The following is a 13,388-nucleotide window of genomic DNA, read 5'->3' as shown; positions in this document are numbered from 1 at the left end:
CTACCACAAGTGTTGAATATGTGGCATCTCACAATAACGTTCTACCACTTGTTCAGAGTATGTCATTGTCTCAACAGCAATGCAACAGACAGATCTGTATTAATAATTTAGCACACAATACAGAGAAAGCAAATGAATCTTTGCAGGTGGAAACCTACAAAGGGCACCTGGCCATGAGAAAAATCAACCCCTGAACTACATTTGCTTCTTTAGGCAACAATTTCCTTCTTGTCCTCAGGCATGAATTATTTTTTGATCTTGTTTTTGGTCTGAATGAACAATCACTCACCAACACTCAGTGTATTGACTCAAAGCAATTTATTACATCTTATTTCTGGCTAACATCGTTTCAAATTCCGAGCTGCGCTTTTGACTATGTTACTCACAATGTACACTCTTTCCTTCCTCTCTACCACTTTGTAGAGTAGAGCCTGCACAACCGAATTCCTTTCATTCATAGTGCAGATTGATGATCTTTTCTAAAATGACAGCATCAGGAGAAAGTGTTTGGGTGGCTGGTGGAGGTTTTTTGTTGGTTTTGGGGGGTTTTTTTGTTTTATTTTTTAGATCACCTTGTCAATAGGCTTCAAAGATGTTCTTAGGAGAAAAGCTGCATCAAATCTCAGTTATACTTTGTGGGACTTATCCAAATAGGTGAAATACTGTGACTTATATTTGTGATCAGTATCCTAAAATCTCAACCTGTGTCTCCAGCATTAATTTGTGGACAATGAAGCATCCATTAGAATTTAACACAGTTAAAAAAAAGCGGTTGTTCTTCCTTGCTAGCTCTTAATTCTTGCAGACATTATCATTACTTTCATCATCACATAGGTCAGTAATGCAAACATCTTTCATTACAGCTTCTTTGTCCTCACATTCAGACTATTCAGATAAAGATGTGGTCTTCCTCACACTTCACAAAGAATAAAGCTCTCTAAGAGGGCTGGGTAGCTAAGTCTCAACAGGGAACTCACTATCTCACATCTTGATGGCTGCAACGTCCCCCTCTCCAACTCTGGCAAATGCAAACTTGTTCTGCTCATGCCTTCCAAGACACGGTCCAAGAATCAGTATTTGATTGATAGGTCTCTCCCATTTTGTTACCTATTTATTTTCTTGGGATATCTTCCCACTCCCTCTCCACTCACTTCTGAAATACAAGCTGCCTTACTTTCAAAGCGCTTTACAGCCTAATCCCACTCCAAAAAACATTCAGTACTGAAACAACGAAAAAACACTTGGTACTGAAAAGACTGGAGTTAGTATTCAAGCACACCAAACTCTATCACACACCTTTTGATTTTCACAGATGTATCTTTTTGGGTTTTATCAGGTTGATCCCATCCACGGGATGAATTTCCAGTATCTGTCCACAAAACTACTTATTTACCTCTTTCAAAACTATCCCTTTTTTATAATATGGAAAAAATGGCATCTATTAATGTAGGGAACCCTTCAACTGTGGAGCAAAGACAGGATGCACGCGATTCATCTTTTAGAGAATGTGAAGAAGGTAGAGATATAGTTGGGATAAGTAAAGAAATCTGTATACGCCACTTCTTTTTTTTCCTGAGACAAAGAGATGTTTATTTATTGTCAGCCTTTAAAAAAAAATAAATAGTATATAGCTTTCAGGAACTTGATTATCACCAACTTAAACAACAGAAACTCTTATTATGATATCCGCAAATAACATAACTGGTAATGTTAAGTGATACATGCAGAGGAAATAAGGAAAATGAGTATACATAATATTTGTGGGTTAAAAAAAATAAATTAAAAATACTTGTGAGACCTTAACCTTAATTATCACATACACAGCCTAAGCTGTGCGTATTCATGTATGTACGCCCAAACACTGTGAATGAGAATCTTTGGCTCAGTGTCAAAACAAACAAGTGGGACAGCTGGTCCATGATGCATCAGTGATGAGACTGCTTGTGTAACTTGTCTGTGTACTCACAGCCTCAAGCACCTACATTTTTTACTGTTTAGCTGTTTGCAATCATTAATATAAACAGTGCTTACATTACATTTGTGTCCACAAGGCCTCTGAGTTCTAAGACTCAACCCATGACTCCAGAACACCTGTTGGTGTGTATGTAGTATGTAGAACGTCACCCTGGCCATGAGAAAGGGTCTTCTGACGTTAAACACAAAAAAAATACTAACAACTCACTAATAAAAAGGAACGGATGCCCATCAGAAATCAGCCCCTCTGCTAATTAAGCCTACTCTTCTAATCAATACATTGGGCAAAAACGCAACTCAGACTAATGGAAATCTGCTAAATAAGGTGATTTTTCTGTTAGAAAATAACCAGATCATTCTATATAAGCTGCTAGACTTAAGCAGAAACACATAGGCTAAAGGGAAAAAAAATTACAACAATTTTCAATGACTCCTCAATTAGTTTATACATAGTCACAATTATGGGTCTGCTCATGAGACTTTATTTTATCATCACAGACAAGTATTTCTCAGTGGTTGCATAAATGTTCTCTTGGCACTAAAATTTATTTAAAAGCAACAGATATACACTTACCTCAGAATATGGATGTTCAGAAATGACAGAACTTGGACAATGTATATATAAAACAGTTCATTTTATTAGATTGTCTACCCCAACAAAGCATATCTATAAGTTTACCCAAGGCAGGCATCTACAATCATGTATTTCTTCATCTTTGTTTCTATGAATTACTCGTATAAACTGCAAAATTACATGTTATGTGCCTACATTTAGCTCATGAATAAAAGAAAACATCCCTCGTTATACCAAGTGTATACTACTATTAAGATAATTCCAGACTCAAATTCCTATCCATCTTAAAAGTTTGAGGAATTTAGCTGTCACTATTTAAATATCAAGCTTAACCAAGTTTAACAGCATTAGAACATTAAGTATAATAGGCAATTTTATTTTTGTTTGCACTTCACTTTGCAATGTAATGTACTGACTACATTAGTAGTCTCTGCTGACTTCAGACAATATTTGTGGAAGATGCTGTACAATTTGATGAACTTCTGGTGATTAACTATAAGAAGCACTGGAGCAAGAAGATGAGATATATATTATAAAGTCAAACCCTAAGCTTTCCTTATTTTCTGAATACAAAACACTGCTATTTCTGTGCTACTTACGGCACATCCATAGTACTTTCATTACTGTATTAATAGAGAAAATGTCTATATGTACATCTACTTAGATTATAAAACAGAAGGAAATTTCTTACTTAAACAGAATTCTTCAGAACTACTTCAACACAAGAATTTGAATTTGTTAATTTTCTTTAAACTTATGATCATGCACAGCATAAATAATACATTTTAGGAGTTGGGATTCATAGGTTAATCTTCTTCTGCAGGATAAAGATTTAAAAAAAAAACAAACCCAACTTACCAGAATATAGATTTTTCCATCATCTCCTTTTACAGCAAATCTAAACGTGCTTTTAGCAGAGGACAATTCCACAAGACACTGAGCAACCATCCTCTGTACGAATTGAGACCTGTTTAAGAATTAACCACATATTATATGTATTCATAACACCCACATGGGCAAAGGCATTCATAACGATGCAGTACAAGTATATGAGTATCTCCATACTGTCAATTCCACTACATTCTACAATCACTTTTTATTGAGAGATGGGGCTTCTTTATCTTCCTCTCCCTCAAAACCAGAGGATTTTCTTTTTCCTGCAACTGGCAATTTTTAATAGATCAGCAGTCTGAATTGTTCCACATCCTTTATTTTGACCAACACCAAATGTCAAATGCTGAATTTCCTTTTCGCTATTATATTTTACACATATGAACACAAAGTTAAGAATGATGCACGTATTTCAAATATAATTTGAAATAAGAACTGTGACTAACGCATAGTACATGATACAAGATAGCTAGATCAAGTTCTGTCTCCTCTTCAAACTTCCTCTTAACTTCAAACTGAAGTACTTGAAAATTCAAAAGTCTCACTTCCAAGTAAACATTTCAAGCTTTACTTAATTTAACTTTACAAAATGTAACCTCCCACTTTCATAATTAGTCTCCAGACATAATGCCAATGTAAATAGTTCAAAATAAGTAAGTATTGTATTTTGGTTTGTCACCCGAATAGTGAGACACTGCGACAAATTATACACAATCTCTCTCCTGCATCACACACAAAGATAAGCAAACAAAATTGTACATGAGCAAATTCAGACTACATTACCTTTACAATGCTTGTAAACGATTACATAAAATTTGGCAGCACTTTGTTATTATATGCAAGTATTCAAGAAACTAAAATGTTAGGGCATTTCTAGCATCCTTTCTAAAACATAAACCTGAGCAAATTATCTGATTGTTTTTTTATTAGTTTTATTTGTTACCTTGGTGTTGGGCTGAAGCTTTCCTCAGATGGTCGAATAATCACCTCGGTAACATAATATTTAACGGTATCTAAAATGACAAAAACATTTTTCAAGTACAACAGAACAACGACCTTGTTAAGAGTAGACTGTAAGTCACTGTATCTCTATACTAATTAAACTTTTGGTTGGCACTCAATTAAGAGGTGCAGCAGATGGTCAAATTCTGTTTTGGTTTGTGGGAGGAGAAGCAACCAATAACAGAAAATATACACTGCCAGAAGAAAACTACTCTGAGCTAATTACATGATAAGCAATTTGTCATTCATATTGATCTTTGCTTAATGCTGGGAACAATCATCTTGAAACAAAGCAAGCAAGAGCTGAAGCCAAACCTGAAAGATGAATTGAAAGAACTTTCCTAAAGCACTGAGATCAGCATAGCTTACATAAGTATTTTAGTACCCTCTGCTGCTCAGTAATGCTGCAGTGAATCACAAGAGACAGTTTTAATAACAGCACATACAGGGGAATAATTTTCTTCTTTGCTCGAAGAGCAGATTAGAATTTCCTTCCAAAAATCACGCTAACTCAATACTAATACTGCATACATTCCAAGTTTCAATGTAACTGTTCCCCAAAAGCCCCACTAAGACAGCCTTTCACATTAAATGGAAGTGTTTGAGTATAGAATTTAATCCCCATCAGTGAAGTCAAGTCAAAGATGATCATATTGAAGCTCTGGGTCTATCCTAAAAACACGGCCTAACCAGAGAGCCAACAGAACAGGTTAAGCATAGAGAGTGATAAATTCATTCCACTAAGCTTTATCATGTGAGCAACAGTAAAGATTCATCAGTTCCATAAATCTTAAGGGTGGAAGAGATTGTCTCATCCTATCTCTGTCCACACACACCAGTAGAAGTGGATGAAATCAAGCAATTCAGAAAGACACTTAATCTGTTTTAAAGATTCCAAAGGCTCGGTAATCCCACCCCTTCTCCAGATAAGTACTACTACACTTTTTAAATTATCCTCACTGTTAGGAAATTATATTTTACCTCTTAGTTTAATTTCAGTCTGCTCCACACTGTGCCTAGACCTGGGCAACAGGAGGAAAAGAAGCCAGTTCAGTCATTCTAGCTCCTCAGCTGTCACCTTGAGTGAAAAGTCGGTTCTACTGCTGAAAGGGCACTGAGAATTAAGATGTTTGCTTGCAGAGAGACAGAAGGTGGGATTTCCCAAGAAAAAGTATACAAGTATATGGGGGTAGAGTTGGGGGAAGGAATAGCTGACAGGGGAATTTCAAAGCCAAATCTGTCCTCCACAGCTACACCACTCTAATCCAGCTATGTCTTCAAGGCATGGATATGTGCTCATGAGGAAGTACAAAAGCATGACAGTCAAGTCTGCTCTCTACTCTCTTTTCACAGAAATGGTTCTGCCTACACTTATACCATACCTCTCTGGCTAGTTTTTTTTTTTGTCTGCTCTTTGAATGCCCTGTAAAGTTCCTACAGTACTGAAAAAACATGATCAAAACAATGGACATGCTATCTAACTTCAGCCATGTAAAGAGTCCAGACCAACTCCCTGCACATCTACATAGTATTTGCCTTTTCCCATACCCTGTGATCACATCAACCACTGCTTCCTACAATGATCTGAAGGCTTAGATTAAGACATTCATTATTCATGATGATTTGTAAAGGCCTTTCCCAAGCACTGTTTTCCCAAAGTCTTACAACCTGCACTGTGGACTTTCAAACATCCTACCTGAAATTTGGGTTTATTAAAGCCTGTACTGTTCAGATCAACTGCACAGGACAATCTGAAATTTCTGTAACAGGAGAACTTCTCTCTTGTGTCCCTCATGATGTATTTCTTAAACAGGCTTTGCATTTTCTGAGAAGTTTTTATGTTCTCCAGACCTCTGAACTAAGCCAGGCTCGCACTGACTGATGCAGTGGAGTAGAGGGAGAATGTAAGAATGAACCCTGCTAGTAGCATTCTTATCATTGTGTCTCTCCTGTTAATAACTGCATTTTGAAAACCACCAGAGACTCATCTTTAGATTACTTCAGGTAAACCCTGCTGATTCAATATAATGACAGCTTTTAAACCAATAATCTCATCATCACATGAAACAGAAAGAAGGATGAGGAAAATCCCCGTCGTAAGTCACTTTCAAGGTCTAACAGTAGAAGCAACAACCACACCTGTTCCAGAAGGGAATAAAGACACACAGGAATCAGCCCTGCACCTTACTGATAAACTCCTTCCCCCCAGAGTTTTTCACCTCCAGTACTCAATGGCTGATGCAGCGAAATCTAGTTTGGTTTGTACATCCCATACCTGCTGATACTGTTTCTCCCAGCATTGTCCTGCAGCGCTTACAAATTACTCTGGTATTTTCCTTTGATTTCTGTAGGACAAAGAAATGTCATTTAAATGTCACTCAGTTATTCTGAAAAAGGATGGATAATTTTAACACACTCTCCAGAGTATATAGTGAACTTTGTACTTGTTTCAGGTCTCTTTGTGTTTACATACACACCGATTAGCATTCACTATTTCAGCTTTCTAAATTTCAATTTGCTTGCAAGTTTCATACTAGTTTTAAAATCTGGCAATATATACTGATCACTCAGCACAATCTGCAATAGCTAACAGGCGAATCCTGTAATACTGAGTGACTGTAAGACAAAATGACAAGGTAAATTTGATTTTGATAAGGGCAAAATAATCTACGTGGGAAGTATTTCAAAATAAATACATAATATTTTATGCTGCAATATGACTACCACCACTGAATAAAGTTGTAGCCACTGTCGACAGTCCAATGCTCAGCAGAGAGCAGAGAATGTCTACAGAGTATTTTGAATTACTAGGAAACAGCTGAAGAACAAAACATAATACAATGTTCCAGAAAGGTGCGGTGGATTCCGTTCTTGAACAACCCCTCTCCCTCAATTCAAGCTGAAACAGAAAGGGTATTGACAAAGAAGAAGAATTGTCAGAGGTGCAAAACAGTTTCCATATGTGACAAGAAAACACACGTACTGGGAGAACGCATGAAAGATAGAAAACTGAGGGGTATTGTTGAGTTATATAAAATCACAAACGCTTAGGAAAATCTGAAGAGGAAAAAAAACATTTACTCTCATAGCTCTTGCTATGAAATTATAACCTGGTTTGTGTCAAAGAAAAGGAAGGTATTTGTCACACAATGCATAATATAGTTCAGTATTCACTACAGGAAAGTATTTTTCATATTAAAACTACACATAAATTCAGAAAGTCCTCAGAAATTCAGGAGAAGCAATGTTCATCAAAGACTTATTAAAAACAAAAAAAAGGTGGATAACAACATCTAGTTCAAGAAGTCCCTACACCGGCCAAAATATCATTCAATATTTGCCTCACTCTTACGCACTCATTACTGCCCACTGAAAAAGATCTTACTTCTGGATGAACTTGTGATCTGCCCTAGTAACACCCCTACTAATTCCAGTGTTAATATTTAAAATCAGTACCAGTATAAAGATACAAGTAAGCACAACTTCTACTTTAATCCAAAGTCTAAATTCCAGAGCTGGTTCTGTGTGGGCTTATTAACCTGGGTGCAGCACAGCACAGCTCTGGTCTGGAAGCAACACACATATGCAACCACAATGATGCTCCTGAGATAATAAACCCTTCTGGACCTAGAAATCCTGAGAATGTAATGAGAAGACATCTAAATTGGATTTTGACATGTGGTTTTTCTATCATCACTTCTATAATTGTTCGTACAGTATACAGTGCATAAAAATACCCATATTACTTAAACAACTACTGTTTCATTGGCTTGGTTTGTCCAAAAGTCACTATCACTAAGTCCACTAAGTCCAAACAAGTCACTATCAACACGAGAAACCATATTACAGCACACACCTACAATAATAATATCTAAATTTAGCATAAAGCAAACTAGTTGAGGGAAAAAAACCCTGCAAATTTATCTTCTTCTGTAGCCTTTGTAAAAGATGGCCACAGTTCCCATACATTCCAACTGGAGAGAACACACACACGCTCTTTGGGAGCACAGTATTTATATTCATCACCACTATCATACTCCTTAGTATTTAAATTTTTGAAGTTATGATGAGAGATAATTTCAGCAGAACGATGTCCAGAACAAAAAGTGGTACTCTGTGGCCTATCACAACACAAAAGCATAAAAATAATAATAATAAAAAAAATTAAAAAAAGAGCTCCAGGAAGTAAATCCAACAGCCCTAGCTATGTCAGGTACACTTTTCATCTTACAAAGGTAAGTTTTGAGCTATGTCCGTTACAGGCTGTCTTTAGAACATGGATTATGGACTTTCAGACTATGCAGACTTCCAAGCACATTTATCCTAATAAAAAACTGAATAATGTTTTGTTAATTGTTTGATATTAATGCAGGTGCCTCGAAGCACACGTGGTCTGTTATTAGACCGCTGGTGAAAGAGATTATGGGCAAGTCAAATAGGCACTTTGGGCCAATTTTTTCAGTTACTCCATGGAAAAGTGTACGTACTTCCTGCTGCAATGATAGGGAAGGGGTAAACATGGGAGACAGAGGAATTACACCCACCAGTAGATTGTGCTTAGTCTCACAATCTGCACTAAAGCCCAGCCAAATGCCAGATCTTATATTCAGGAATAGCAGCAACAACAAAGCCAGTGATGAAAAAATAAAGGAATACATAGTGGAAGACAGCAAAAATCAAAAGAATTTAGAGATGGTAGCTAACCAAACCAGAGTTATTAATGAGATGCTACCAAGAAAGGGCAAATACGATCTCTGAATGCATGAACAACTAAATAGTTGATACAGATAAACAGAAAAATAATAATATCTTCAGAATTAGTGAGATGTTTACTGCAGAAATGAATCTATAAAGTATGTTAAAAATTTGGAAAACAGTTTGGAAAACTGCTACAAAAATAATTTCTAGACAATAAATACACCTCAGAGATAAAAACAGGTACAGAGTTGCAATTCTTAGCGTGCTTAATTTATTAAGAAGGCAGCAGAGTCAGGATGATTAACCACTGAAACAGCTTACCAAGAAATGTGATAAAGCTTCCATCACCTGAAGTATTAAATCAATACTGGATGTCTTTCTCAAAGCTATAGCTCACGCAGAACTGATGGATTTGATGCTGGAAATACCTAACAGACGTCTCTGATCTGTACTATGCAAATAATAAAATGAACAGAAAGGACCACTCTAGCTCCACAAAAAACAGAAAGCATCCCACGTGGAATCTGAACTTATTATCACAAAGTCCTGCTTGTTCCTCGCAAACCAGGAATCGAACTAAAAGCCCCAGGGAGAGCCCGACAGCTTCTGTTAGAGCTTCAGAGAGCTAACTATGTTAGAAGTACAGCTCCCTTGTTATGGAGATCAGAAAAAACATATGTTTCACATATACGCAATTTTCCCATTTCCCAATTCCTACTTCGCGACTCCTCTCAAACATACGCAACAAAATTACTTGTTTAACTTGAAGAACAAGGATAAGTAGACAAGGTTTTGTGAAAACCAGTATTTGAGGCTGGTACAAATATTGCACAGTATATGCATATATTAGACAGTACTTCCTTGAAAGCTACAACTGGAATGTTTTTTTCTGACTACAGTTACAGGTGCTAGCTGAGAATTGTGCAGTACGGTACCTAAAAAACTCCGCTAACTCGTTGTATCATGCTTCAATGGAAAAAGCGATAGTTTTAGCTAGACTAATTAAATCAATATATCTATTTGACAACTTGCAGCTGCTGGCAATCTGCAGATGGAGGTGGATCACCAGACTAATATTTTCTGTTTCTATTCCTAAGGTTCCCTGATATGGTGTCAGGGAAACTATTTTCCCCAGGAGATACTATTAGGATGCTGCAAGACCATGTGACATTTAAAACCTATGTTACACCAGAAGACTAATAGATGTGAGAAACACGTTTACAATGGACGGATGCTGTCTTGGTCCCACTGGAGGCTGGAAAAGATTGTTTAAGCATCTCTGGTACATTCCGGCTACTATTTTGGTCATAGGCAAACACTTTCCAAAGAACTGCAATGCAATTAAAAAAGAACTTTCATACTGGGGCAGACTACAACAATATTCTCTGAAATTAGAACATTTATGCCAATAGAAATCAATCTTGCCTGTAACTTTCTATTATTCATATTATGGAAGAATTTTCTGTTTCAGTGTGAGGGCTTTTTCCTTATTAGTCCAGTTTCTGCTGGATCTTACAGTTTGCTCATTTGCTTGGCAACCGAATGATGCTGGAAATAAGCAAACACAGAAATGAGAATTAATTGCAAGTGTGAAAGATGTAAAAAGAGGGATTTGACACAAACAAGAAAAGAATTCTCAACTTCAATGCAAGTCTAACAAAGCAAACGTGAGAATTCATCACACTAAACTACTATTGTATGTCTCTGACAGAAAGGAGCCTCCTCCCTCATTCAAAAGCTCTGCTGTTATCCTGGTTTGACCCACATCTCAGTAACATCTTTGTCCCGCATCCTTTTATCATGTTTCTGCCTCTAAACCAACCCTTTTCTGGAAAACAAACATTCTCTTTGATTGATCAAAGAAGCGTGTTGGTCAGACTGCTCCCCCATCTTTGGGATGCAATATGAACTCCATGCACCCTGCCTCTTCCTGTCTTTGCTCCTATTGTTCCAAGATCTCTTTTGAGACTACCGAAATGTGAAATAATTAATTTTGGGGACCTCTGGCAGAAAGAACTGTCCGCTTGGAAATTCAGAATCTTCTGCTCAGCCTCCTTCTTAAGGATAATTAGAAGAAATAGCTCCAATTGCCACAGAGTTAATCCAAATTAATCTGCTTCTCCCATGCTGATATCCTTTCAGGGTATCAGTTCTTATTTTCCCCTCCCCATATTCTGCTTTTCAAAGAACAATGGGACCGCAAAGAGACCACAGCTGCAAGACTTGCAGATATGGACCGTAGGACAGAACTGTTTCCCAAGCAGATGGCTCGCTGGGATGCAGTGCACCAGCAACTGTTGAACTGAGAGAATGATGGTGATTTAACTGGGGATAATACAAATCCCTAATGATGATAAGCAGCAGCAGACACGAATCAGGGCCTCTGGTGTTACTTCTCAACAGATTAAAAGTTTCATGTTGGGAATCTGTACGTGGCAAGTCATCAGCTGTTGCAGACACAAGTTGCCAAGGCAGCATCAGTTCCCGTAACTGTAGGAGGATTTCAGTAGTCAGGTTTAATACATGGTACCGGAAGAAGAGATGGTACCTGCAGGCCCAGCCTTTCTCAACACAACTACAAAGGAGGAGATTCACAGAAAAGGCTTTATAGAAATACAGGCTTGGGTGAACTATGTTCCTAGATGTTCTTCTGGATGAAGAAAAGATTATTGCTTGAAGTTTTTTTATACATGTGCTAGACTTCCAAGATGAGTAAAGCACTGAATTTTCTTTCTTCATGAGTTTTATCCCACCTTTTAAACATCAGAATCCCTACAAATGTTTTTTTCCTGAGCAACAACAAATTTTGGTGTTTCTAAGCCAAATGATAGTCCTCTTCCTAAAGATTCAGCTGATAGATAAATACCCTCCTGGTACACCTCAGAAACATCAACGTGAAGAGTTATAACCCAGTGTGGCAAGTCCCTTTCACTAGACAGAGAGCAGTCAAACTCAATTTCCTTACTGTATTCTACGAGTGTAAGACAGTCCCATCTGAACTCAAAACACATTTTGATTTTTCCAAGTCTTTCTAAAGGTTAAAAAAAAATTTAAAAAAAAAAATCACACCTTCTTTCAATCATATTTATAGTTATGCATTCAGTCATAGGTTCAGAAGAAAAAGCACTGTTACTCCAGTTTCCTCGTCATTCTTCGCTCCACTACGCTTTGACAAACACCTAACCCATTACAGTTGTTATCTTACTAAATGTTGATGTCCTTCACTCAGTATATTTTGGCGTGGAAATATTTGGGTGTAGAACTACATAATTAAATAGTTTCTAATTCAGTTTATAGTAAGAAGTTCTTCTTGCATATCTAGGTCAATATCAAGACCATGGTGCACGCTTTAGAAAATGTAAATCATAGCTTCGAACATTTTCTGGCTTCTGTAAAACTGAATGTCAACAACTCCCTATGACCTTCAAAATAGCTCTGTAATACATATAAGTTAAATAAACCAGTGACAAAAAAGTGGTTTACAAGGAAAAAAGTCCAAATACATTTACTTAGGAATTAATAAAACAAAATACTTTACCAAGTTGGAGCCACTCTGAGAAGCATAGTGTCCAGTCTCTGAGCAGCACATGGGAGATTCAGGCACGTGTGATTCATTTTCTGAATTCAACAGAAAAAAAGTGTCCCCAAGAAAACAGTCATCCTGCTGAGGGTGCAAAGTGCTTCTGGCAAAGGGGTTAGGATGACAACACCACTCATCAACCAAAGCACTCCAGTTTTCACTTGGTAGAGGAAGAACTCTGAGAAATTTCCTAAGAGCAAAGAAGAAAAACATATTTCAATATATTACATTCTTTTCTAAGATACTAAAAGAGATCTTAGACTCCTTAGAAAAAGGGGGGGAAGCATGGCATTTTCTCCATTTCTCCATTTGACTCTCCTTTCAGTCAAAGACACTTTCTCTGAATGAATTCTAAGAAGCAATGGCTGAGTGTTTCCTGCCAAGTTTGTGATCAAGCATTTCCCAAGGATGAACATCCAATGATTATAAGGCAGAACTTGGCATAATCCTCTCTTGAAATGAATCACATGGCAAAAATAAAACAGTTCTACCCAACCATAAAAAATATCACAATGGGCATTCCGCAATTATATTTATTATAACTTCTTGTAAAGTTCTTGTAACAAATGTTCACATAAAACCAACAGCAACAGACTACTACCACAGCAAGGGAGAGCATGTCCTTTGAAGTCCCTCAAAGTCAGATACCAGACTTTGAAAAAGCTAAAT

General features: G+C 37.1%; 1 protein-coding gene across 3 annotated transcripts in view; it reads right to left on the bottom strand.

Moving 5' to 3' along the window:
• The window catches only part of UBE3D (ubiquitin protein ligase E3D), an 86,981-nt gene that overhangs the window by 67,917 nt on the left and 5,676 nt on the right, over window positions 1-13,388 (bottom strand). For all 3 annotated transcript variants that reach the window (XR_010070420.1, XM_063330099.1, XM_063330097.1), the window contains exons 4-7: window positions 12,678-12,909; window positions 6,717-6,786; window positions 4,383-4,452; window positions 3,407-3,515 (exon numbers count right to left, since the gene is read on the bottom strand). Coding sequence is in view for 2 of the 3 variants with exons in the window: in XM_063330099.1 (XP_063186169.1) it covers window positions 3,407-3,515; window positions 4,383-4,452; window positions 6,717-6,786; window positions 12,678-12,909 (481 nt within the window). In the remaining variant the exon portion in view is untranslated. The remainder of the gene's footprint in view (window positions 1-3,406; window positions 3,516-4,382; window positions 4,453-6,716; window positions 6,787-12,677; window positions 12,910-13,388) is intronic.

Source organism: Chroicocephalus ridibundus, chromosome 3 (genome assembly GCF_963924245.1).
Source record: "Chroicocephalus ridibundus chromosome 3, bChrRid1.1, whole genome shotgun sequence".
NCBI classification, from domain to species: domain Eukaryota; kingdom Metazoa; phylum Chordata; class Aves; order Charadriiformes; family Laridae; genus Chroicocephalus; species Chroicocephalus ridibundus.
The sequence above is the reverse complement of the archived record's forward strand: the minus strand, read 5'-3'. Positions and strand labels throughout refer to the sequence as shown.